Source organism: Haliotis rubra, unplaced genomic scaffold, assembly GCF_003918875.1.
Source record: "Haliotis rubra isolate DU_JTF1 unplaced genomic scaffold, ASM391887v1 Scf1344, whole genome shotgun sequence".
NCBI lineage: Eukaryota > Metazoa > Mollusca > Gastropoda > Lepetellida > Haliotidae > Haliotis > Haliotis rubra.
Genome location: NW_025765275.1, coordinates 113758 through 140953, shown reverse-complemented (window position 1 = coordinate 140953; position 27196 = coordinate 113758). Strand labels below are relative to the sequence as shown.

Here is a 27196-nt window from a genome sequence, read left to right as displayed (position 1 = left end):
TCAGGAAAAGCATGACAAATATGCGGACCACGCCTTTGAAATGTCTCGCTTGCATCCCAAGTACACTGTCCCCATTGTTCTCGGTGCCCTTGGTTTGGTACCTCCTGATCTCTTGGCGCAGATCAGGAGAGTGCCCGGGTTCTCCACCGGGAGTACAGCCCTTCTGACACTCTGGGTAATGCAGAAGGCTGCAGTGTTGGGGAGCCTTCATATTCTCCGGAAAGTTCTTGGTGGGTTCGACTAGGCAGCGTTTCCTGGGAGAAGTCCCATTCGCTGTCTGGGCTGCGTGTAGAGGGGGCAAGGGCCCTGAGCTGATGATGAGCCTTACCAGCCTGATTGTGCCAGGATCACCCGAACCCTCTCTGCTGCATATTATCTTTAATCTGTAAAACAATAATAATAATATGGGTACTTATATTGCGCAATACTCCAAACCACGAAGGGGCATGCTCAAAGCACGCACAAATGTTTAAAAACAAACACATCAAAAAGTCAAAAAGTATTGTAGTATATATGAGCTTGGAGAGAGTTACTGTGTATATCGACTTAAAAGGTGTGTTTTGAGGTTACGCTTGAACACTTGAAGGGATGGAGCTGTACGTAATTTAAGTGGAAGTGAGTTCCATAGTGCGGTTGCAAAAGAAGCAAAAGAACGGGCACCAAATAGAATAAATGGTTTGTCAAAATCTGGAAATGCTAAAATTGGTGGTTTGAGTAGAGCCGAATTGAGAGTTTGAAATGAATGTTCGTGTGCATCCCTCCAAACAAATTTAGTATCCATTTGCAGCAATGAATGTAAGGGAGATGCTATCTTGGAAAAATCTTGAATGAAGCGGCGGTAAAACCCTGCCATTCCCAAGAAACTTTTAACTTCTTTGGACTTTGTAGGTGTTGGAAAAGATGCTATCACGCTAGTTTTCTCAGGGTCGAGTTGGACACCCTTATTTGAAAAGATGTGCCCCAAATAGGAAACTGACTGTTTAGCAAACTGGCATTTTAATGGTTTTGCTTTCAAGTTTGCTGTGCGTAAACACAGAAATACTTCTTCCAGATCAACTAAATGAGTCTCAAAGTCTGGCACCATTACAACTGGAGAGGCTCACGGGCTATCATGGTCTGGTTCACATATACCTAGGTCCACTTACTCTTGAACTTGACGATCTATCTCTGCACGCATAGCAGGATTAGTACTGTAAAAACGTTGCCTAACCGGGGAAGCATCTCCTGTATCAATATCATGCTGGATAGTATCATTTAGTCCAATTTCTGACAGATCAACAGCGAAACAATCACGATACTCTGTTAACAGGTGCCCTAGCCTAACTAGTTGCTCCTGTGACAGAGTGGTTGCAGATATATCAATATTCAAGTCACGTAATCTCGCGTCTAATTCTGACTGGGAGAGGGGTGATTCTGAATCGTATGAGGGTTGTGACTGCATAATTTCATCTGATAATACAAAAGTGAAATTAGCAACTTCGTGGCCTTTTGGAATGTCCACAGCATGATCGTTAGTGTTAATGATTTGTTACACCGTTTTCCCTGGATTTGCTGACAAAACTTGATGTGTTTTTGCCAATAGGGGATTTGGTTCACAGATGCCTATCTGGTCAGACGGGGAACAACTCATGGAAACGGGGAAAATAATTTCAGACTGTGGGGGAATTGTAATATCTACCAACGAGTGAAGCGGAATATATTCTGGTTGTGTTGACATTATTTGATAAGGGGGTTCGCTGCTATTTGCCCATACAGGAACTACTGTTAACGTGTTCTGAAGGGTTAAAGTGCACGATTGAAAATTCAAGAAAATTCATTTTTTTTGTATAAAAAATCAATTCCTAAAAACATAGGTGATACTAAATCTGCAACTACTTGGAAACATTGTGTCATCAGAAAATCACCAATAGTTATAGGAAGTTCCACTTGTCCTATCACTGGCACTATGGTTGAGCCAATGCCCTGAAGAGATGACACATCGGATTTCTGAATAGGGAACTCTTTCCACAGACCTGAGTCATTGAACACCCCAAGAGTTAAAACACTAATAGCAGCACCCGAATCTACTATTGAAGAAACTACCTGATCTCCCAAAAGGACATGAATTCTATGCCTATTGTCATTGTTAGGAGTGACGTGTAAAACAGGAGCTTGAGGCTGGTTATAACCTGATAAAATAGGAATTGGCGACTCCTGCGAGTGCAAATATGGGAGGTCAAAAATTTGCTGTAGACAGTGAGAATATTGCTTGTGCGGTCGTGAATTTAATTGCTATCCACGCTGTGATATCCCTGCCTGGGCTCGAGCATTACAGACACGTTGGAAATGTCCTACCTTCTGACAATAGTAACACTTTGAATTTCGTGCTGGACACCAATCAGAATGAGATAAGTCATACTCACCTCCACAGAGATAACACTGGCGGGCCCGTGTCATGGTTCTTCCTGGGGTGTAGTCTGGCCGGTTAGACTGGGGTGGACGTCGGTGCTAATTGTGTTGGTCCGGATACTACTGTTGCTGAAGCTGAGGTTGTGGCGGCTGCCACAGACGAGCTGTTTGTCTTATAGGCTGTCTAGGGAATTGAGAGCTGATTCTTGCGATACTGAAAAGTACTGACTGGAAATGTTGGTTGAGCGAGTTTCCCCGCGAGCGAAGCAATTTGCTCTCTCAAAGTATCTATTGACAGCTTCATATTCGTACTTTCTGCAGACTGTGGAATGACTGACCTGGTAGTGTTATGCCAAGGCGGGCCGGATTAGTAAAAATGTTAGAAGTGATGGGACGAGATTGGACCGGACTGTCGTATGACGGAGATGTATCTGAATCGTGTGTACGAGGCATTACAAGTCCAAATAGCTTGAGGGAAAACTACAGATAACATATCCCCGCTGAGAAAAAGGGAACCAACGGTCAAACGTCAACGCAATGGAATACAAGTGTAGGATCGACCATAAGAAAAACAGCGAAAGGGATCGTCTTAAACATTTTGTTCAAGAAAACCCCGCAGACTCCACCATGTCGTAACTGGCGTTTGGGTGTTAGTAAACCCTACCGCAGTTACCTATTGCTTATGGTCGTTCCACATTGTCAGGGGAGATGTAAGCTCCAGCTTGGCACTCGCTTGGTCCATGGGGAATGCTCAGTCAAGGAGTGAGGCGTCGGGTGACCGTGACTCCTAACTAACTACATAACATTCATGTCCTGGCCTGCATACATTCAAGGATAAACGCAACACCAAGTTCTATACTCACATGGGTTTACTGTCTCTCAGTCCATATCTCTCCAAGTACAACTCCAACACAAGACAGAGCAGGCTCGTATCCTACGGGGAACTTAGTAAAGTGAATTGGCTTCTGAAATGTTAAGTTAGTACTCTCTGCACTCTCTGCACTCTCTCTCTCTTAGAGCCCAAACATGCCTTTTTAAATGAGACGAGCCTGACCTGATCTTGATCACCTATTTCAATATATTGTTTTGATTCGTTAATAACTGTATCTGTCCTTTCACTCATTTGTATTATAATTAGAGGGGTCTCGGACAGCAACGTTCAGTGACTCCCCTTTTCAGTGATTTGCTACTTTCGTCTCCGCCCTTTAACTCATGTATTTCGTAACCTTTCGCCTCACGAAAAGTTTTAGCCCCATTTTAATATCTCAATGTTTATCTTTCTCTTATTCCCGACTTTCTGTCTCCACTATGTGTTTAACCGTTCTTAGTCATGAGCCAAAGGTTATCAGTTCTGAGTCATATTGGTAATCGAAATACGGAATCTGCTGTAATTCTCATACTGTTTTAGGGATGCATTTTCACCTTATAACAATAGCGAGAGATTATATCTGAAGTATATAATACATCTCCGTAACAGAGGTATAACAAGGTACATTTCGAGGTGATATACAATATATCTCGAAAACCAAAAATATCTTACGAGTGAAATATTTGTTTTGATTTGGTTGGGTGTTTGTTTTCAAGACATTGTCATTTTATCAATATTAGACATTATTTTTGGTGTATGTGTAATCACAAGTGAGTCAATTATTATGGTACAGAGTGTGCTGAATTTTTCCCATCCTGTCATTTACCTCAAGGAGGACCATTATAACCGCGTTGTCCTTGGCACAGTTAAATCCCAACTAGCCTTGTGGTTCAAGAGTTCGCTCGTCACGTCAAAGACCGATTCCTCACAAGGGAAGAATGTGTGAAGCCCATGTCTTTTGTCTCCCCCGTGATATAGCTGGAATGTTGCTAACAGTGGCGTAAGACCATGTTCACACTTTCACTTACACACGTACGCACTTCTGAAGCAGTTTATTAATAGCATATAACATGCAAAGGGGAAATATATATGGCACATGTTATACTGTCAACAGGAAGAGAAACATACATCATAATTCATGTGTCATACATTTCTTCAGGACAACTGTAGCAGATACGTTTATCGGCCCTTAAAAATCTGTATATTTCCTATATTTGCATGTGGATCAAATAACGCATGTGATTTGGTTGAGAAAAAAACCCACACACCCAAAAAAACAAAAACAAAACAACAAAAAATTAACAGTCAGCAATTTAACAGCTCCTTGTAAATAATCCAGTCCGGACCTGGCTCCTTGTAAATAATCCAGTCTGGACCTGGATCCTTGTAAATAATCCAGTCCGGACCTGACTCCTTGTAAATAATCCAGCCCGGACCTGGCTCTTTGTAAATAATCCAGTCCGGACCTGGCTCCTTGTAAATAATCCAGTCCGGACCTGGCTCCTTGTAAATAATCCAGTCCGGACCTGGCTCCTTGTAAATAATCCAGTCCGGGCCTGGCGCCTTGTAAATATCCAGTCCGGGCCTGGCGCCTTGTAAATAATCCAGTCCGCACCTGGCTCCTTGTAAATAACCCAGTTCGGACCTGGTTCCTTGTAAATAATCAAGTCGGCACCTGGCTCCTTGTAAATAATCCAGTCCGGACCTGGCTCCTTGTAAATAATCCAGTCCGGACCTGGCTCCTTGTAAATAATCCAGTCCGCACCTGGCTCCTTGTAAATAATCCAGTCCGGACCTGGCTCCTTGTAAATAATCCAGTCCGGACCTGGTTCCTTGTAAATAATCCAGTCCGGACCTGGCTCCTTGTAAATATCCAGTCTGGACCGAGCTCCTTGTAAATATCCAGTCTGGACCTGGCTCCTTGTAAATATCCATTCCGGACCTGGCTCCTTGTAAATATCCATTCCGGACCTGGTTCCTTGTAAATAATCCAGTCCGGACCTGGCTCCTTGTAAATAATCCAGTCCGCACCTGGCTCCTTGTAAATAATCCAGTCCGCACCTGGCTCCTTGTAAATAATCCAGTCCGGACCTGGCTCCTTGTAAATAATCCAGTCCGGACCTGGCTCCTTGTAAATAATCCAGTCCGGACCTGGCTCCTTGTAAATATCCAGTCTGGACCTGGTTCTTTGTAAATATCCAGTCCGGACCTGGCTCCTTGTAAATATCCAGTCTGGACCTGGCTCCTTGTAAATAATCCAGTCTGGACCTGGCTCCTTGTAAATAATCCAGTCCGGACCTAGCTCCTTGTAAAATCCAGTCCGGACCTGGCTCCTTGTAAATAACCCAGTCCGGACCTGGCTCCTTACAACTTACAATTATGTTTTAACTTTAATCGTCAAAACGTTTAAATCCACCATTCATCAAACACATTCTGTATTGTGTAATTGACTTTATGTTTAATTTGTGAAAGTTATATTACCTTAATGTTATATTATGGGGCCCATATTGTAAATATTTTAACCTTTTTAAGCATGTAGATATATTCCTTCAGTACTGACTAAGCACCACAACAGTTAAGTTTCTATATATGAAAATGCTAGCTATTTTATATCGAAAATCAAACAATCAAGCTAGATCTGTATTGTTGTTTTTTGTCACTGAATTGATCAACAGATTCAGATTGGATCAAGTGGAACAATATTTGTGCCTGATATGCTGTCACCTTCAGAAAGAACCACGCGGCCATACATAATTAAAATGAATAGAGATTATTAACTGAGTGTGTCTCCGTAGCACTAATATATATCATATATAAGGAATAACATTGTATTATGCAAGCCTTGGATATGATAAAAGATTGAATCGGTTAGCGACCTAAACTGTTGGGCAAATAAAGTATATACGGTTGTTTGACGGTGGTTAGATATGACACAAAGGTCTGTTGTGATAGATTTGAGATACAGTATCACAGCTGTGTTCTGGGCCTTAGGTTTGTATTCTATTATTATTAATAACTAGTGCATGCTCAAGACGCTGGTATTTTTCCCTCGATTAATGGATGTCAATCTCAACTCCCTGGGGAGTATACAAATCTTGCAGCCACCATGCGCACCGAGTACCAGTTCACAGCTGGGTGGACTGGGACACATAGCCACAGTACTTTGTCCACGTTCACTGCACGTTGCTGTACCCGCAATTAGGTGTTTGCACGTATTCATGTGGCCACCATCTGGTCATATACCAACGGATTCGTGGGTTCTTTAAGTGCACAGGGTTGTGTACTGTACACTAGGGGCTGTGACAACACTGAAAGAGTCTGCACAAAGGTTTTTACACCCGGTCACAGGTGGGCTCGATCCCGACACCTCAACCTCGCTGGATCACTAGCCTGGCGTCTTAGCCAGCTCGCCCACCGCGCCCTTCTATCCTAGTAACGTTTTGATAACGTCTATTTCAGGGTTAGTCCAAAATGTAATCCACAATTTAAGTCATCCGAGCCTTCAAAGCTCGGTAGAGAAAGCATATACTCAAGTCATTGTTATCAAGACTTGAGGACAGTGAAAATGTCGGTGAACTGTGCAAGACTGTGACTGTGTTGGATTAATATTGCCTGGCTTGAGACGACACATTCAACAGTTCTAAAGGGCTTTCATGTGCTAAATGTGGATTTCCCACTGCCCAAGAAACTGAAGACGACGATGAAGAAGACGATCTCCCGTTAGCAAAGTTGATCCCTGCAATCACACCCAATGTCAGCGAAAGTGAATTTGTGTCGTTTGACCCTGACATTCCCAAAAGAAAATCCATGTGACAAAGAGTGGGAAAGTGAGCTGCTATCATCTATCAAGAACACAGACACAGATGAAGTATCGGATGAAGAGGTCGAAGTTGAAGGTTAACAAGTTCTATCTGATTTGTCTCATGTGAAAGTCTTGAAATGTTGACATTAGGCAATTTGTAGAGAGTACTGGTTCCGATATCCTCCCCCATGTTCTCAATTTGGAAGACATGACTGAAAACATTTAATTGTATTACATGGAAATTTACTATGGCAGAAGCACGTTAGCAGACGTTTTCCAGTGAAATTATAAATAATATATTGAGTACATGTATAAATAAAACAAAAAGAAATATTCAATTTGTTGGTTGTCCTTAACAAATGGAGGTAACTCATCGTGGTAGTGTCTACGGTAACGGACAAAAGTTTTCTAATCCGGACAAATGAGTCGGTCCCAGGCCAGTCCGTAATAGACAGATTCCACTGTATTTGGGTTTTTTTCCCGGACAAGGAAATATACACAGTAATTATTACTAATTAACATACACTTTGTTTAAATACAAATATGTGGGCCTTGATACTTTGCCAGGCGCGTAGCAAGCCATTTTTTCGTGTAAGTCCGAGAGGTTGCAAAGTTTATTGTTAGATAGTATTGAGGACTTGCCCAAAGTTTTGAACAAAAGTCATGTGTAAGCCCGGGCTCTTTTTAAAAAGGTAGCTACGCCCATGTTTGCACTGATTTATTACATGTTACATGACACAGGGATTGGTTATTTTAGTACATTGATATATAGGAAGGGCACACCTGAATTTCGATAAACTAAAACACACCATTATCCTCGGGGAGTTCATAGATGCAGACACATCAGAGCAACGACCGAACACAGGGATGTGTAGCACCAAGCATCGTTATGGCGGTCAATATGTGTGGGTCCGGGCAATTACGGCATTGTCTGTTTGTTGAGTAAAGTCGCACTATTCCAGCTGTATGTAATTAATCGAATCCGGACCAGACAATCCTGTGATTGATACTGTAAGCGATGACGTAGGCCACCGGGACATGGTCAACACAGCCAACCACGATGCTGACCCCAACGTCATCGTCGTCCCATCTAAATGCAAATATCTGATCTGTTCTAGATTTGTGACCCGAAGTTGTGAAGTGTTGCCCCTTCCCATGATATTTTCAATCTGTAGATGTGGATTTCTTTGTCAACACGCCCTTACAAAGATCGGCTTGATCCAGGTGTTGTTGGTGTTTATACAACCGAGTAACAGTAGGGGCTTGTATTACTGCTACCACACAATGTACCCACCAGTCTTTGTCTGGTGACGGCGAGAGTTGATGTGAAGACATATCCTCTTTCTGTATGTGCTATATCAGTTTAATCAATACCCATTTATCTGCGGACTTAATGTACCACGCTTTTAAAAAAATCGTAAACAAACACACGAATCATTTGTACAGGAATAATAACGTCACGAAATGATGCGAATCACCAGATCAAGTTTAAGTTGGTCTTCAGCATGTCATCCTTGTCGTAAGAGCCATCTGACGAGATAGGGTGGTCAGGTAAGTTTCCAACTGCTTAATCCATGGTTATGATGTCAGTCACAGACATGTCCCAGACCGCGGCGTCGTATAGCTGGAATACTGCTGAGTGCGACGTTAAGCAAGAAACACAATCTTTCAGTCCGAAATAATGAAACATCAAAGCATATCTGAGAGGTCATGAACTTGAATGTCATGTTGTTTGTAAATAACTGTTGTCTAATCTTAGCCGTGTTTGATAGTGGGGATGTATATGCTGAATAAATGGGGTGGCGATTAAAGCGTTCGCTTGTCACACCGAAGACCCGGGTTCGATTCACCACATGTGTGAAGCCCATTTCTGATGTTCCCCGCAATGCTACTGCTGGAATATTGCTAAAAGCGGCGTAAAACCATACTCACTCTTCACTATACTGAATAAATGAAGTTTGTTGTTCAAAGATAGTTGATGACGTGAAAGCCATCGTTTCTATTTCTAGGTATCCTCACCTGTGTAGGAAAGGTTTACAAAACCTTTAACATTTATGACTAGTTGATGCTACAAGTTACACATTTAGTAGCCCCCAAGCGGGGACGAGGGTGGCACCGTCGCCTAAGCCGCTGTCAAGACGTGGAGTTTCGTCCTGCTGTCATGCTAGGATGCTAGGTCGTTAGTTCGAATTCCAGATTCGCCTTAATGGCGACAATGGTAAAACCAGCTGTACATACACTAAACGACAAAAAACCGTTACCCTACAAACTTTATGAATTACTTAATAACTCTAATAGATATGTTAGAACGTATTAGGTTACAAGGAAGCTTAATAACACAGCTTTATGCAAATCACGAAAACAAATTCTCAAACGCATTCATATTTAGGTGAAATGCATTTTTTTCAGAAGAGTTAAATTGTCCTATTTTCGAACATGCCGAAATAAACCAATAACACTGATTTAGATGTCCAAAAGAAAGGTTGAAAAACAATTTTGCTTTGAGACAAAGATAAAACATTGAACTCATCATTTTTCAACTATTAAAACAAGAAACAACTGTTGTAGAGTGTGTAAAATTGTAAAAGAATCATTCCTATGATTTCAGTCTTTTAAAATACATAGCAATATCAGTTCCCAAAACGTAACAATATTCAAGCAGTATTTGCATCAAATTCACCTGTACAATGGGGGTATAAAGAAAGACTAGAATGCATGATATGATACACAAGTACGAGAAATATGTCACGATTATCAGCTGAAGAGAGAGAAAGAGTCATTGGGATGGTGCAGATGGAGTCGACATACAATGCTGTTGCCAACGCCCTCGGATGCCACCGTATCACGGTTATAAGACTACAGCGCTACAGACAGACTGGGGTCACCGTAGACAGACCAAGAAGTGGACGTCCACGCATCACAACGCCAGCTGAAGATGGGTACCTCAGTCATTGAGGGAGGAGGGTAACGTTTCTTTTGGCGTTTAGTGTATGCACGTCACTATACATATAAGGTCAATATTTTCGCCCGCATTCATAACATAAGACAACAAAACGAAACATAAAACACCCATACCGGTTCTTGCGTTGAATATTTATTTATTTGAGATAGTGACACGCAATTTTAGATGTTGACCGTGTTACAGTAATTCGACGTGAGAGTTTTTAGCGAGTATATGTGGTCTTCAAATAATAACGACACATGCTTTCGTTTCGAACAGTGTCTGTTTTCCAGTTGGATTTTATTTTAGTTTCCAGACTTTAACAGAGTCTATCTTAAGGGCGGCGTCCTCCCCTCCCCTCACGTCGGGGTTCCATGTGGGGTACCACAGATCCTTGGCCTGCCAGAACTGTTTAGCAACCGCATCCGTCCATGGCTTTGGGTAGGCGGTGTTGTTGTAGTCGTTGAAGTAGTTGAAACCGCCGACAGCGACGTTCAAGACAATGTAGAACTAAAACAGACAATTGTACAATGTGCTGCACAGGGTCACTTAACATCACGAATGGGTGCAGTGTTGTAGGGCTGAGGTAATGTCAGTTAAGATGTGGAAGTCAAAACCCAATGAAATCCCAGTCAACACTGGTGCTGACTGGTAATATCTACATAATTTCACAGTATGAACGAGTCACTGCCAAAAGATTGAGGTAAAATATTTAAGCTAGTTTTGCGCCAGTTCTAGTATATAGTATGTAGAATTTATGTGATACTTTTCACATGATTTCTAAAGTGTGACATCGAGTAACGTAAAATAGTGACACGTTATGAAAGGGACGCAACTCTTCAAATAAGCGGTTGAGTGGTAGATCACCAATCCGCATTTATCTGGCTGAGATGAGTGTGTATGGTTTTACGCCGCTTTAAGCAATATTCCAGCAATGTCACGGTGGAGACACCAGAAATGGGGTTTACACAATGCATCCATGTGGGAAATCGAACCCGGGTCTTCGGCGTGATGAGTGAACACCTTAACCACTAGACTACCCCACCGTCCCCTGGCGGACATGAAAGTGTGTTGTTAAGATACATTGACGATAGACGTTAGCGTTTAGTCCAGGGTAGTAGAACTGGTTTACAATAGCTCAAGTAAACATGTTTATCTTAATTGAATGTCATTTCATAAAGGTTAAGAAACATTATTTGTGAACGTAAATGTCTATTTTTTCTTACCTCCTTGTCGAAAGGAGCGATCTTAGGGGCGCTTCTCCATGGGTTTTCGAAGACCGTCTGGTTGAATTCCCCGAACCCCCAGAAGCCGCCCTCGCCAGGGTCCACACGCAGCGTCTCTCTCCCGTCAAACGTGAAGCTGAAATATGATGGGGCATCATAAATTATCAGATGTTTTTGAAAGGCTTGAATACATAAGACGTAACGCTGTTATACATATGTTCCTCCAACACTTGATGATGTATTCTGTCTAACCGCAATGTTAATCCCAACTCCTCGGGACAGGAAAATATATTCGATATATCCAGGGTTCGACACGTCATATTACCGTCTGTCAAATGACCATTGTAGTTGTACACTCTCCAGCGTATAAGCCAACATGGTGTAGTATATAACCCAACATGGTGTAGTATATAACCCAACATGGTGTAGTATATAGCACAACATGGTGTAGCATATAACCCAACATGGTATAGTATATAACCCAGCATGGTGTAGTATATAACCTAACATGGTACAGCATATAACCCAACATGGTGTAGTATATAACCCAACATGGTATAGTATATAACCCAACATGGTGTAGTATATAACCTAACATGGCACAGCATATAACCCAACATGGTGTAGTATATAACCCAACATGATGTAGTATATAACCCAACATGGTGTAGCATATAACCCAACATGGTGTAGCATATAACCCAACATGGTGTAGTATATAACCCAACATGGTGTAGTGTATAACCCAACATGGTGTAGTATATAACCCAACATGGTGTAGTATATAACCCAACATGGTGTAGTATATAACCCAACATGGTGTAGTATATAACCAAACATGGTGTAGCATATAACCCAACATGGTGTAGTATATAACCCAACATGGTGTAGTATATAACCCAACATGGTGTAGTATATAACCAAACATGGTGTAGTATATAACCCAACATCATGGTGTAGTATATAACAAACATGGTGTAGTATATAACCCAACATGGTGTAGTATATAACATATAACCCAACATGGTGTAGTATATAACCCAACATGGTGTAGTATATAACCCAACATGGTGTAGTATATAACCCAACATGGTGTAGTATATAACCCAACATGGTGTAGCATATAGCCAAACATGGTGTAGTATCTAACCCAACGTGGTGTAGTATATAACCCAACATGGTGTAGTATATAACCCAACATGGTGTAGTATATAACCCAACATGGTGTAGTATATAACCCAACATGATGTAGTATATAACCCAACATGATGTAGTATATAACCCAACATGGTGTAGTATATAACCCAACATGGTGTAGTATATAACCCAACATGGTGTAGTATATAACCCAACATGATGTAGTATATAACCCAACATGGTGTAGTATCTAACCCAACGTGGTGTAGTATATAACCCAACATGGTGTAGCATATAGCCCAACATGGTGTAGTATATAACCCAACATGGTGTAGCATATAGCCAAACATGGTGTAGTATATAACCCAACGTGGTGTAGTATATAACCCAACATGGTGTAGTATATAACCCAACATGATGTAGTATATAACCCAACATGGTGTAGTATATAACCCAACATGATGTAGTATATAACCCAACATGGTGTAGTATATAACCAAACATGGTGTAGCATATAACCCAACATGGTGTAGTATATAACCCAACATGGTGTAGTATATAACCCAACATGGTGTAGTATATAACCCAACATGGTGTAGTATATAACCCAACATGGTGTAGTATATAACCCAACATGATGTAGTATATAACCCAACATGGTGTAGTATATAACCCAACATGGTGTAGTATATAACATGGTGTAGTATATAACCAACATGATGTAGTATATAACCCAGCATGGTGTAGCATATAACACAACATGGTGTAGTATATAACCCAACATGGTGTAGTATATAACCCAACATGGTGTAGCATATAGCCCAACATGGTGTAGTATATAACCCAACATGGTGTAGTATATAACCCAACATGGTGTTGTATATAACCCAACATGATGTAGTATATAACCCAACATGGTGTAGCATATAACCCAACATGGTGTAGTATATAACCCAACACGGTGTAGTATAAAACACAACATCACACATTGGGCAGATAAAAACAACGTTGAACGCAATCCAATACAACCTGGCCCATTCCAGATGACGTCGATTGACCTCACAATTTTTATGGCTAGCGTCATCTACATGCACGGAAATCTAAACGTTACGTACGTTATGGCGTCTTCATCCCATATGACTCCGTACGTATGGAACTCATCTCCGTAAGTTCCGGTCTCTTTGACCCTGCAAACAAAAACGGATTGTCAACGTAATCGCAGACTGGCTGTCTTAAGATATTGCGCGTCAGGCGGCACTCTGGCGATGAGCTATACATGTAACAGTTACTGCATAGTCAGTGAAGGCAATAACATCAGGTGATAGTTCACATTCACAAATATTCGACACAGCACTGTATCGCAACAGCGTCATCAGTCGTACCGACCAGTACGACAAAATCAAAATAATTTATACAATGTCATTGGCTTATCGGGTATTGTCCTTTAGAATTCATGGAGAAAATATGATTATCCGTCTTACCCCCCAGGTACCTGTTTAGCACTTCAGATAGTAAACTAGCAGAACCTACCAAGACTGGTGGGCACGTGACCAGCCGTTGTTGAAGTAGTCGTGTCCGAAGTGGAGTGTACTGCCGTAGGAGTCAACACCAACAGAACGACCATTGGCGTCGTAGTACTGTCGGTTACCTGTGCAGATGAAAAATTAAACATCCTTGTCCATTTGGGTGCGGAGATTTCATAATTTAATTTGTCAGTATTTGTTTTTAAAATGCAAGAGCAGCCCGTAATGACCCCTATATAGATGGCCGTGAGTATTGTTGTGGGGTTTGTTCGGCGTTATCACGACTAGGGGCACCTGGAGGGGACTGGAACAACATCCCCTTGACACAGCGTGTAGGAACAAATATGGCTATGCCTACCTGGCCGTTTATTTCAGAAGTCCATTAATACACACTAACATTTCAGCGTGTAGGCCTATAGAGACATTTAAGATGTGAGCTCTCAATGTAATGAAACCGATCGCAATGTATTCACTTCACAGCCAATTTACGACCAACACTACATTAAATAAGTATACTTTGTTGTATTTTTTTTTCTTGTTTCATATTTCCTTTATTGTTGTTTTTTTTCCTTATTTTAAAAAAAAGTTAGGTTGGTGGTGTGGCAGAAAGTATTGAATTCAGTATGGTGATATTTGCCTCTGCTCTCCATGATGTCAATCTCGCCGGACGCCGGCCATCGGCCATACTCCGTGTAGGTGGGCAGCATCCATATGGCTGAAACAGGAGAATATCAGGTATGTCGACATCATAGTGTAGAAGGAAGAAATGATAAATTATTTCATTATGTTTTCATTTCGTAGTAGGTTATTATGTTTCAGAAAGATTTGGGTCAGCAAAACCCACACAATCAAATCACCAAATCACACAGTTCACTATTTGTTACGAGGGATGAGTGCAGAGAAAGGGACAGCCAGGTGTTATAGAAGCAAGTGCACAAGTGCCGACAAAGTTAATAATTCCTTAACCTGTCCTGTGCCCTCTCCATCCTTTCTCGCACACCTGGCTGTCCCTTTCTCTGCACTCCTCCCTCGTGCAAAATAGTGAACTGTGTCAATATTTTAGTGATAGTTTGTTAAACAACTTTTTCAATTTTAGGACATAAATTCTGCAAACAAATCACAGAGTTGGTCTGATGTTTTGATTATGATCAGCGTTTCATTGAGTGTTATATGTTTCTTAGTTTTCGAGTTAGATTGCAATTCATCGGTCCGCTTTTGAGCCAAACGCACTATAGTATTACTCAGTACATGGAAGTTGTTTTATTGTTATAAGCAGGGTGAAGATGGTCCACGATGTTGAGCCGCTATCTTCCCATAAGACAGACCTCCCAAAAGACAGACCCTTAAAGCAACACATTTTATGGTTGGTTGCATAAGGCTTAATTAAGCTGTACCCTTGATAATAATGGTAAGTGCCCAGATAAAAAAAGACAACATTAGATAATAACTGTAGTTTTAGCAATTCATGTAATGAGTTCTGATTTTTGAATTAGGACATATTGCATCAACATATATGCACATCAACATATATTCGCCAGATCACATTTACTTGTGAATATTATCAAAAACAATAATTTATATACATGTACCTATCAAACATACGAGACCAAGCACCATATTATTTTACATCACATCATATGACAGGGGTGGACAGCATGGCTCGGCTAATTAGTGTCCTCATTGAGTCTGTCTTATGGGTGGTCTGTCTTTGGGTAGATCTGTCTTTTGGGAGTGAACCGTTGAGCCGGTAATTTAATACAAATATCAGGTAAATGAAGGATCTAAGGAACTCAGTTGATCAAAACCAGTTCCCCACACAAAGGCAGGAGAATGAATTTATTGGAAAATCATGAGCAGAAGTGCACGCCCAACTACATTTTATGCGTGTTGCTGTTGCGTCAGAGGTAACGTTTACTTTGACCAGCAGTGTACAGTCCGTTTGAGTCAGAAACGGACTGATGAATTGCAAATTTGATCATTGTACAAAATTGCCACAGAAATATAAATAGTACACATGTTTATCATTTACTAATACCCAACAGCTTTCTTATATATGAAAATTTTCCGGACTCCACCAAAAAAGTTGTTTAACAAACTATCATTAAAATTTTGACACAGTTCACTATGTGTTACGAGGGAGGAATGCAGAGAAAGGGACAGCCAGGTGTTCGAGAAGCACGTGCACAAGTGCCGACAAAGTTATTGATTAATTAACCTGTGCTGTGCCGTCTCCATCCTTTCTCGCACACCTGGCTGTCCCTTTCTTTGCACTCCTTCCTCGTAACAAATAGTGAACTGTGTCAAAATTTTAATAATAGTTTGTTAAACAACTTTTTTATTTTTAGGACATAAATTCTGCAAATAAATCACATTGTTGGTCTGATGTTTTGATTATGATCAGCGTTTCATTAAGTATTATCTGTTTATTATTTTTCGAGTTAGATTGCAATTCATGGGTCCGTTTTAAGCCAAACGGACTGTACAATCAACAGTGTATTGTAGGTATGTTACTTACCTGGCCACAACCAGTCTCCCTTGGGGAGCTGAGCCCTAATTTCCACCTTGCCATATCTGAAGTTTAGACCCTTGGAACTCCTGAGTCGGGCGGACTGAATGGGGTTGATGATGTAAACATCGTTGCCGACACGTTCACAGCCGTAGAAGGCGTTGCCGGTGCAGGTGTCGTGAGGGCCACCGCCTGGAATGAGCGTTACTCTGATTGTAGCATTGTTCTTATCACCTCATGGTTTGTTTACACGCAGAAACGGCTGAATCGTTTGCCTAAACATGTGTTCGAATCTCTAAATGGTTAGAATGTGTACAGGCTATTTCTGATGTCCCAATCCGGGAAACATTGATTCACCGGATTGTGTACTCTCAGCAGCACGGGGTATGGATGGACCCAGTCGTCTGCGGTGCCGGAAATCGTGCTGCAGAATTCTTGGGCTCGCCCGATATTTGTAGTCATTTATTCGAATCCCGGACAAAATTAACCTCGAGCTTTTCTCCCAAAGTGTATGACTCACTCACTCACTCAACTACCCACCTACTCACTCACTCACTCAACAACCCACTCACTCACTCACTGCCAGGTTTAGCTGCTTGTTTCTTTCAACTACTGGTTTGTCCAGTTCAAAATCCATATGTTCCCGAGGACGGTGTTCAACCACAAACTTACAAATATGCAAGATTAGTTAAACAGACAGTTACCCCACAGTTCAAGTTTCCCGGATGTGAGGAAGGCCTCCCCAAACTGATCCGCCGTCAATGTCTGCAACGAACACAACACATTCTATGTAACACTCAGGAACATTGTGGGAGAAATATTACCCCAAGTTTTAGAAAATCTTTTAACTGGATGTCCAGATCAGATGAATCGTTGATATTAAATTGTGTGTCTCCACGATTCAGAGAAAACATTTTATGTCATAATAAATAAGTAAAAAAGTTGCCCCAAAATATACTACCTCAAATCTCCCCATCACCCACGGAACATTACTGAAGAGAATCTACGTGTCGTCGACTTACGGGTTTTATGTAAAGGACGCCGTCACGGACGTAGCTGTTTGTGCGGTTATTGGTATAGAACTGAAACTCCCAATTCTGAAAAACGAGAAAAATATAATTAACCCTTTAGGCCTACAGTAGACGTGCTGGGTTTCAATGCCGCTTTGAAGAGAGGCTACGGTGCTGTCAAATTTAAACCAGGGTACATAATCGGAGGACCAGATAATTCGAAACCCCGTTCAGCAGATCCTGGCGTGGCTACAATCTCATAAACAAGAGGCCGACCGCTTCACAAAGATCGGGCGACATAACTTTATAGGTTACGTGAGAACGTCATTTCGCGAAACTTTGACCATCCAATGAAGCGACTTACAAGAAGTCAACAGTATCCAATCAGAATGCAGCTACCTCGACCTTCCCAGCAATTGCTCTAAATATTGGACTTCCGTTCAGGACTACACTTCGGAAAATATTTACTCTATGGATATTTTGAAATGTCTAATAACCGGTATTGTATGACAAAAATTATCAATGGCTATCCATTTCAAATGTATTTCCAGTTGAAACGATACAATCAATTTAAGAACTAACGTTTTGCAAGTAGCATGATTGAAAAATAAAACTTTCACGGACTTTCACGTTCTCAAAACTGATTGGTCGGGTATATGATCACTTTAATGTGACAACCACGGGCATGCCAACAGATCTATGGGAAGTGACAGGGAGCACTTAAGCCTGATTTTAAACGAGAGCAGGGGAACACATTCCTATAAAGCGAGATACAGGGTCTACGTGCCACCAGCACAGGTCGCCCGTGAAACAGTTAAAGTTAAAATATTGGAACTCAGATATTCGACCTACCCCGCCACCTCCAGCCGTGAGCTCGTGCTCCCACACTTTAAAGTCGAGTGTATTAAAGTTGTCCTCGAACATGAGACAAGGGAACTGGGTGCACTGCGGTGTTGTAGTTGTTGCTGTCGGCGTTGTCGTCGACGCGCAAGGCTTGTGGCAGATGTCCGTCTTCATCCTGGAATTTTATGAAATCCGGCTGCAGTAATATTGTAGTGCTCTTACTGAGAACAAGCTGTGTGTAAAATCCATGTTATACACTGTCTGCTACAGGGTGGGTACAAATCATACAGTATACAGAACGACTATTGGTTGTCATACACTGTTTGCTTCATGGAATGTAAATATTATGATACACTCTTCACAAAAAGAAACGCATACGTAATTCTGAGAATATTGGACTCATGTAGCTGCGGCAAGAACAATTCAAATGCATTGTATACTATTTCTGTCCAAAACGTCATCTTTGTGTGATTGTAAACATCTTCAGCGCCAATTTTAACTTTTCCCCATATTTCAGAAGCGTTTGAAGAATACATGCAAAGCAAAATGCACGTGCAAGTAAGCGGAAACGCAGGCGATATCAATCACTATGAAAAAGCAAACGTTGTGTTTAATTCTGTTATTCGGTTTGCCTGGAAAAGAGGAAATCATCATACCACGAGTGAGTGCCGTCAATCGATATATCTCCATAGGCCGCCTTAAAGCTGGGGAGTCGCAGTCTGCAGTTGCCCGACATTTCAACCAGCCAGGCCCAGGACGGCTACATTCCGGGCTGCTCACTTGCGTCATCGTCTACTACACAACGCATCCCTGGTTTGGGAAGAATTTCCGACCAAACTGTCAGGAATCGATTGCTTGAAGTGGGGGATTCAACCTAGGAGGCCTGCTTTGAGAGACTTCCATCGGCGCAATCGCTTGCGGTGGGGTCGTAGAATCCGGAACTGGAACCTTAGAAACTGGAGGCGAGTCTGGTTTAGTGATGAATCTCGATTTCTTCTTCTTCTCCGGCGAGATGAAAGACAGCGTGCTTACCGTCGGAGAAATGAACGTTTTGCCCTAATTGCATTCGACAGGTCGTCCGATTCGGTGGGGACAGGGTCATGGTGTGGGTTGCGATATCCAGCGCACGTAAATCTCATTTAGTGGTGGTTCAGGGGAATTTGACAGCAAATCGGTACATCAACGAAGTCCTTACATGTCAAATGCTTCCGATTACGGACCGACAGAGGGTGTTGTTCCAGCATGACAACTCTACTTCACATACAGCACGCGTCACGGTTCGCTACCTCGCCAATTCTAACGTCAACGTCTTGCCATGGCCTTCCCAATCACCAGATCTAAACCCGATAGAACAGCTATCGGGTGAACGCCAAAACACGCATCAGACACTACCACAACTGGTCATCGCATTGCAGGAAGAGTGGGGAAGAATTCCGCAAGACTTATCGTCTGTGCCGAGACGGTGCCGAGACGGTGCCGAGCAGTAATTGCTGCCAATGGTGGTACACAGTACTAACTTTGACGCCATCTTGTGGACTCAAGTAAACAGAAACAAAACAATAAAGACTGCTGTTGTGTTGGCGAATTCTTTGTTTATAGACCTTTTTACCATTGAAAGTACATGAAATACTTGCTCTTTAACTAACGCAATAAATTCTTCTAACATGGCTTATGCGTTTCTTTTTTAAAGAGTGTATACCTACTGATGGGTGTCTTGTAAACGTAATATATGTTCAATACATATGGTATTGGTGTAAAGTACCTTTTACCTTCTATGAACATGTCATACATTATTTGCTACAAGGTATTACATGTCATACGATATCTGCTACATGGTATTACATGTCATACATTATTTGCTACAAGGTATAACATGTCATACGATATCTGCTACATGGTATTACATGTCATACATTATCTGCTACAAGGTATTACATGTCATACGATATCTGCTACATGGTATTACATGTCATACATTATCTGCTACATGGTATTACATGTCATACATTATCTGCAACAAAGTATTACATGTCATACGATATCTGCTACATGGTATTACATGTCATACATTATCTGCTACATGGTATTACATGTCATACGATATCTGCTACATGGTATTACATGTCATACGATATCTGCTACATGGTATTACATGTCATACATTATCTGCTACAAGGTATTACATGTCATACATTATCTGCTACATTGTATTACATGTCATACGGTATCTGCTACATGGTATGAACATGTCATACAGTTTGTGCTACATGGTTCCATGGGTATGTCCCTTTCAGTTATAGTTACCTATACTTGGAGCATCTGGACCAGTTCATCCAACCACATCCCTCGGTATACCCCTCCTTCATCTGGCAGACGTATGGGCAGTCACTGAAGAACAGAGTGAGTGAGTGAGTTGGTGAGCGGGTTGGGTTTGATGCAACTTTAAACACTTTTCCATTAGCTCAGTTTGGGAGTATTAATGTTGTCTCTTATGATACAGTGAATTCAAAAAGGTAATAAATATTCTGTTACAAAGATATCGAAGAACACCCGATACTGTCATATTGTTAATACAGTTAATGTGCCCTGTCATATATTCCATGTATCTATACAATGGTGAAACTAACTCCATGTCAAACCTGATTCAACACACCAATGGCTGAGATACATTTATCAAGGCATATGTGGTCCTGTTCCTCCCGAGAACCATCTTGGCGTCAGGGTGATTATTTCACGACGCCGCGGGATTCCAACAATGTCGTGGCAAAGAAATCAGAAATGTGCGCCACGCATGCTGGAAATCGAAGGCCAATCTTGGTCGCGGTTCAGATGTGTATATGTGTGTATTATAAGTGTACGTAAATCACTGATGTGGATATTGGTGAACTGTGTGTCAAGCCGGCCCTGGAGATATGTATATTTATCTGACTATATATTTTCAAATTCGAATGCGTATTTATGGAAAACATGTACTTTTGACTGGAGGCCTTGGAAAAAAACTTGACTGAAAAGGCACCAAACGCTCTCTTAAAGAAGGACCAGTGTGATGACGGATCCTTAACGCATTTGAATGTTGTTATGGGAAACATTGCCATGTTACGAAACGTTATGGGAAACATTGCCATGTTACGAAACGTTATGGGAAACATTGCCATGTTACGAAACGTTATGGGAAACATTGCCATGCTACGAAACGTTATAGGAAACCTTGCCATGTTACGAAACGTTGTGGGAAACATTGACATGTTACGAAACGTTATGGGAAACATAATACGAAACGAAATACCAGTATCGATTATCCTAGCAAAGGATTCTTGTAACAGATAACTTAACAACGCAAATGAAATTTAAACAATGAATGTTAGTTTAAATTAAACGGAGATTCTGTTAATGTAAAATGTTTAATGTTAGTTTAATGACACATCGCTACTTTAGATACGACGGAAACTCATTAGTGCGGTATATTACTGAATGAATTCGCCCGAATTTACGAATCAATGACAGGCAGTTCGACTATTTGCTATTAAAAGTGTGAGCTTAAATAGCAGTTTTTGGAAAACAAACAATGTGTCCTTAGTTGTAGGCAGTCACACATTTCTAACAGTCTGAAGCATCATTGTCTGTTTGAAGTAATGTTATTTGTTCTGATATTCCAACAGGAGTGTTAATAAGGTTTTCCAGATTAACGATGTCCGCATTAAGAAGGTTTTAACTTACTTTTGTGCTGTGTCGCCGCTCTGTGCCAAGACAGATGTCGCCACACAGATGAAGACAGCAGCTGCCGTCACAAACCCCGCCATGTCTGATGTCCTGCTAGCTGAGACTGTCCTGATAAAGGTTTATTCACGGGTACTGGCAGACTCCCAGATCGTGACGTAGGGTGCACGGGTAGCCACAGGCGAAGGGGGCGAGTCCAAAGGGCGGGGGATATGTTTACTGTAAGAATAAGGTTGCAGTGAGAAGGGGCTGGCGAGGTATGGCGTGTGAGTAATACGTGCAAGACGACGCAGAGCTTTGAGGTTTAATATCACGTTGGTGAGACCAACAAGCACGGGAATGTTTGGACAGACCACGGAAAATTTGTACTGGAACCCATGAGCATAAGACCCTTGTACAGTAAAGGAACGGAACTCAGAGCTCCTTGAGCACCTTACCATCTGAAGCATTCATGCCCCGTTTGGTGGTTTCACGGTTCGATTGGTAAATACAAAAACGTAAATCAAGTATAGTATAATATTTTATTATATACCCGTGTAAGCATAGGATAGTAATACATGAGTGCAACACGGATGACGAGGTCAAATTCCGTATTGCACCACAGATTCCGTATTGAACCCCTGCCGGTTTTACTTTCTTATTATATTAAGTAACAGATTAATGCAAGATAAGAGGGTATATCATAAATATAGAAGATGAAGATGTACAAGATAAACAAGAAGATGTCATGGGAGCAGAGGAACATCTTCGAACTCGTTGACATCTTCTCGTTCAATACAAAACATCCAAATGCACTAGTATGACGTTCTATATATAGATACCATTTGGAGAGAGGCGTCTCATTATATATGCAAGCTGTGTATGTTTTGGTGAAATGGTTAGAGCGCAGAGGGTTGGTGTTTTAATCTGCGGTTGTGTCAAACCGAAAGACTTCACTATGTAATGTGTTCTAACCTTGCCTTGTGCTTGGCATCGTAGGGTTACATTAAGGTCTCGACTCAGACAGTGTTGCTTATTGGCAGTGCGGTTACTATTTATGGACATGAGACATGCATTTGCAAATATCTGGTTGCATAAGTGTTGACCTGGCTACTTTACAAATAAACAGTTTTAGCACACACAGAAGTAGGGTAGTTCATGGCGTCAGCCCCGCCCGTCTCCAGATCTCGGTCATGGCTGTATGTCCCTGACCCCTTGTGTGGAAGCTGTAACACAATACTACCCGTGTTGACATGTCAGCTAAGGTTGCTAGGCATACAAGACGCTTGTTGAGTTCTGTTGACAAATACATCCACATTTCTTGAGATGGAAAAATACTTCGAAGTCACGGGTCAGATTCGAGGGATAAGGTTGGAGTGAACATCCTAGAGGATTCATGTCAATAACCCGTCACACAGGATCCGATATTACGGGTTCAAATCCCATACTCAACCCGATTATGACTTTTGGTATTGTTAGTTTACCCATTTGGCATGGTCTGTGCACGTGACATATCTACGAATACAGACAGCTCTGTCATATTTCTGTTTTACGTATTCCAACGTTTTCTACATCTGCATGTATACACATGAAAAATATTATCGCAACACCCGTGATGTGTAAAGACTTTCGATGATCTAATATCGTTCAATAACCATCGAAAAGCCAATTGCCTTCCATTGATTTACCCACCTGAGCTTGAAATTAAGGAAGCAACTGAGGCCGTCTCAACCGTTTTATATTCAGATCAACGCATAAAGATTCAGAGTGACAAAAAACTCTCCAGTAGTCTACTTTCCAATAGTCAACATCCCTTCCATGTCGAGCAATATTCCAACTTATCCAGCCTTTGGTGTTCACAACGTTTGAGATACAATCGAGCGTGTTCTTGTTACCAAGATTTCAAAGAGCGTCGTACCAATCTTGCTCAGAAGTTCTTTGATCAAGGTTACAACATTCAAGGCCTCAGTAAAGCTTTCAAGAAGAGTTATGGTAGACATGTGAAGGAAATGTCAAAATTTGATGCATCAGTGACAAAAATGATGTCCGATGCAATTCCCTATTTTCACCTATACCGAATTATTTCAGGTGAACAAATGACTAGACTAGATTTTAGATATGCACGTGTTACGATCAAAGATGAGTATCACGTGCAATACATGTACCCAGCATTAAGCAAATATCAAGTTTCAGTAAACTTTTTCTGCTTGATAACTTGGAAAATCTTATATTTTAATAGTTGTTAATAAGCAAGTATGTTACACAAGTGACAACTGCTCAAAGATAGCTAATTATTGGTATGCGTAATTGTGGCATGTTATTAATTGGAAGAGATGTTGGTTATCATCCATCGAATATCCACTGATTGTTCAGAAAACATCAGCAAACTAACGACGTCAATATAGCCCCCAATATACGGATTCTGCAGTAGGGGTTGTCATTGTCGGTAACGTTGTTGTAGATGTTGGAAGTTCTAGGTTTGACAACACAAGTCCACAACGTTTTATTGTGAGGTGTTTACAAGGAACTTAGTGCTCAGTTCCCAGTTTCTAACTGCCTGATCGCGCTGGTTCACGGGGATGTAACCAGGAGACCATGTGGTACTTCGTCCACAACCCACATGCGTCTACAGCTGCAGTCTTGCCTCCTGCACCCATCGCCAGGTCACCGTCCAAACAGCTGACAAGTGCACGTATGACCTGTGACCCCGTTACATCACTCTATGAGGTGTTTGCCAAGGGGAGAGGGGGTGGCTATGTGTGACTTGGCACATGACCACACTGCGCGTGCCAAACTGTATACTGCACGTGATACAATGTTAGGTCACGTCGTGATTTCAAAAGTCAGAATCTTCAAAGTGGCAGCTCTTGTTAACGTCATACGACCATAGTTATTGGCACTACAAAATGAGTTCGGTGGAAAAGTGCCCGAGTGACGTGTTTTTATTATTGTTATAGGATATTTATATAGTGCACAAATCCACGCAGCTAGTGCATGCTTAAGGCGCTGGTAGTTTTTACCTCGATCATTAGATGTCAATCTCAACGGCACATTGCATTATCAATCTCAACTCCCTGGGGACACTAGGCGCACCGAGTTATTGTGGCTTTCACATCCTAACGATGTACCCATTCACAGCTGGGTGGACTGGGACACATAGTCACAGTACTTTGTCCATGCTCACTGCACGTTGCTGTACCCGCAACTAGGTGTTTGCACGTATTCATGTGGCTACAATCTGGTCATATACCAACGGATTCGTGGGTTCTTTTAAGTGCACAGGGTTGTGTACTGTACTCTAGGGGTTGTGACAACACTGAAAGAGTCTGCACACAAAGTTGACTCCAAGGTTTCTACACATAGGTACAACATGGTTCTCCCATCAGCTCCGCTGCAGCATATCAGGCTGGAAATGACGTAGCAGCCCACGTTGTTGCGTCAAAACAACATCTCTGACAGACATCTATGGGACAAAGGTGTGGTCCCACTGTCGTCACTGCTGATGTGAAGGATGATGTTGTACACTGTTGCCTCTGATATTGTAACTCGAAGATATCCTGTATTTGAGCTGGACCTGACCTGGGTCCCACATTATGTCTTGGTTGCGTGGTTACAGGATGATTCCAAGCAATTTATGATTTAAACAAGTGTCACAATATTCATTTCCAGATAAAGTCGAATAACGTCTGTCCTTCCATTTATATGCAAGTCAAAATCATCGATGTGTTTCGTTTGTTGAAGCATAAATCACGAACGTTGGATTTAAAAATTTACTGAAATATTGCTATCTGTCTACACAACGTATATGTATTAATTATGCACGGCTTTTTGTATTACTGATCCGCACACATTTCCAGAAGCAGGTTAATCCGTGAAGTTCGACTTTGCCCAGCAAACAATCCAGTTTCCATGGGACAGCTTGTGTAAGCAGCATGCTATTTATAGGTCATCGACTGGTGCTCCAGTTCGACTGAACTCACTGTTCCAGATAGACCATCGTCCTCCAGAAAGGTCTGAATACCTCATCGGTGGAGAAAACTGACACTGGTCTTGTACAATGATGTATTTTAATGATACTGAGAAAAAAGACAGGACGATGTATAGAATATGGCCGCCTGCTGCATTGTTTCTTTTGTGTTTTGGGTACACTGTGCGAAGCCCATTTCTGGTGACCCCCGCCGTATTATTGCTGGAATATTGCTAAAAGTGGCGTAAAATAAACTCACTCACTCACTCACTCTTTTGTGTTTGATGAAATGATGAGATTGTCAGTCACTTCTATACTATTTAAACTAGTGGTCATCAAGAGAAAGGTGTCCCAATTATTGATATGTTATACCTGTAATGAGATACATTAGTTCAACAATATACCAGGGACATCTGACTGAGGTCTTCATTAGTCGTTGAGCGATAGATGATCATGTCTTTTGTTAGAGGACCGGCCAAAGCCCCCCCACTGTCTATTACGTCATTTACCATGAAAAGCGAAACCCATTAATATCGCATGATGCTCTTAAAGACAATCCCGGATTCGACGTGGCACACTCCTAGTCCAATGTTAGTCTGATCATTCCATCCCATTCTAGATTGTTTTAAGGCACGTGCTGTCCATGATAAGGTAGTAAGATCTCCTGTTGGAGGTACTCAGAAACAACACACACCCTGTGTGGGCCATGATAGAAGGTACTACAGGATACTGTAGAAGGTACATTGTGTGTACTACACAATACTACAACCCAATGGACCTTAACAATATAGTCTGACCCAGGGAGTTTGGGAATCTTCTGGAGTCTGTTTCGTAGGTAAATGTTTACTAGAGGAGCTAACTCTTGCCTCGCATCCTGTGATATAGATCTGCAGGAAGTTACAAGAAGAGTGAGTGAGTGAGTTAAAATTTAAAGTCACATCGGCAATATTTCAGCCATACCGTGACTAAAACTAGTTCTAAATTCATATAATATATAAAACCCTGTCAACGAAGGACAGTAAAATTACTAGATTATCACAAAATGAGTTAAAACTAGCTAGTATATATCTTTAAAAGTAGAAAACTATTTTGGACAATACAACGTAATAATGGGCTAGTAATCGCCAACAACTGAAGGTAGATCACCATACTAGGGACTATGGGGACTTACAGTGCCTTTGCTACCTGCATGGACCCTAGCTGGATTTACACCATCCCTTCAGCCATTGACGTTTATGCTGAGATTTAGCCATACATTAAAATGACAAAAATACTACGATTAAAAATCT

At 41.5% G+C, this 27196-nt stretch overlaps 1 protein-coding gene across 1 annotated transcript; it reads right to left on the bottom strand.

Moving 5' to 3' along the window:
* Nucleotides 1-10139: 10139 nt before the first annotated feature.
* On the bottom strand, nt 10140-22091 carry LOC124267886 (beta-1,3-glucan-binding protein-like). Its single transcript, XM_046702875.1, has 11 exons — nt 21962-22091; nt 20549-20632; nt 18254-18419; nt 17414-17488; nt 17096-17156; nt 16401-16583; nt 14523-14600; nt 13893-14010; nt 13478-13549; nt 11226-11361; nt 10140-10509 (listed from the first exon to the last, which is right to left on the bottom strand). Exons 1-11 carry the CDS (start codon nt 22042-22044, stop codon nt 10300-10302), a joined length of 1266 nt encoding a protein of 421 aa, XP_046558831.1. The 5' UTR covers nt 22045-22091; the 3' UTR covers nt 10140-10299.
* Between the last annotated feature and the right edge of the window lie 5105 nt (nt 22092-27196).

Bases quoted from the DNA above. Each gene is read 5' to 3' on its own strand.
- LOC124267886 (XM_046702875.1), bottom strand. From the start codon at position 22,044: ATGGCGGGGTTTGTGACGGCAGCTGCTGTCTTCATCTGTGTGGCGACA. The intron at 18,420-20,548 runs GTAACTATAACT...ATAAAATTCCAG, and splicing joins TCCAGATGCTCCAAGTATAG to GATGAAGACGGACATCTGCC. The intron at 14,011-14,522 runs GCAAATATCACC...TCATCTGCACAG, and splicing joins TGACATCATGGAGAGCAGAG to GTAACCGACAGTACTACGAC.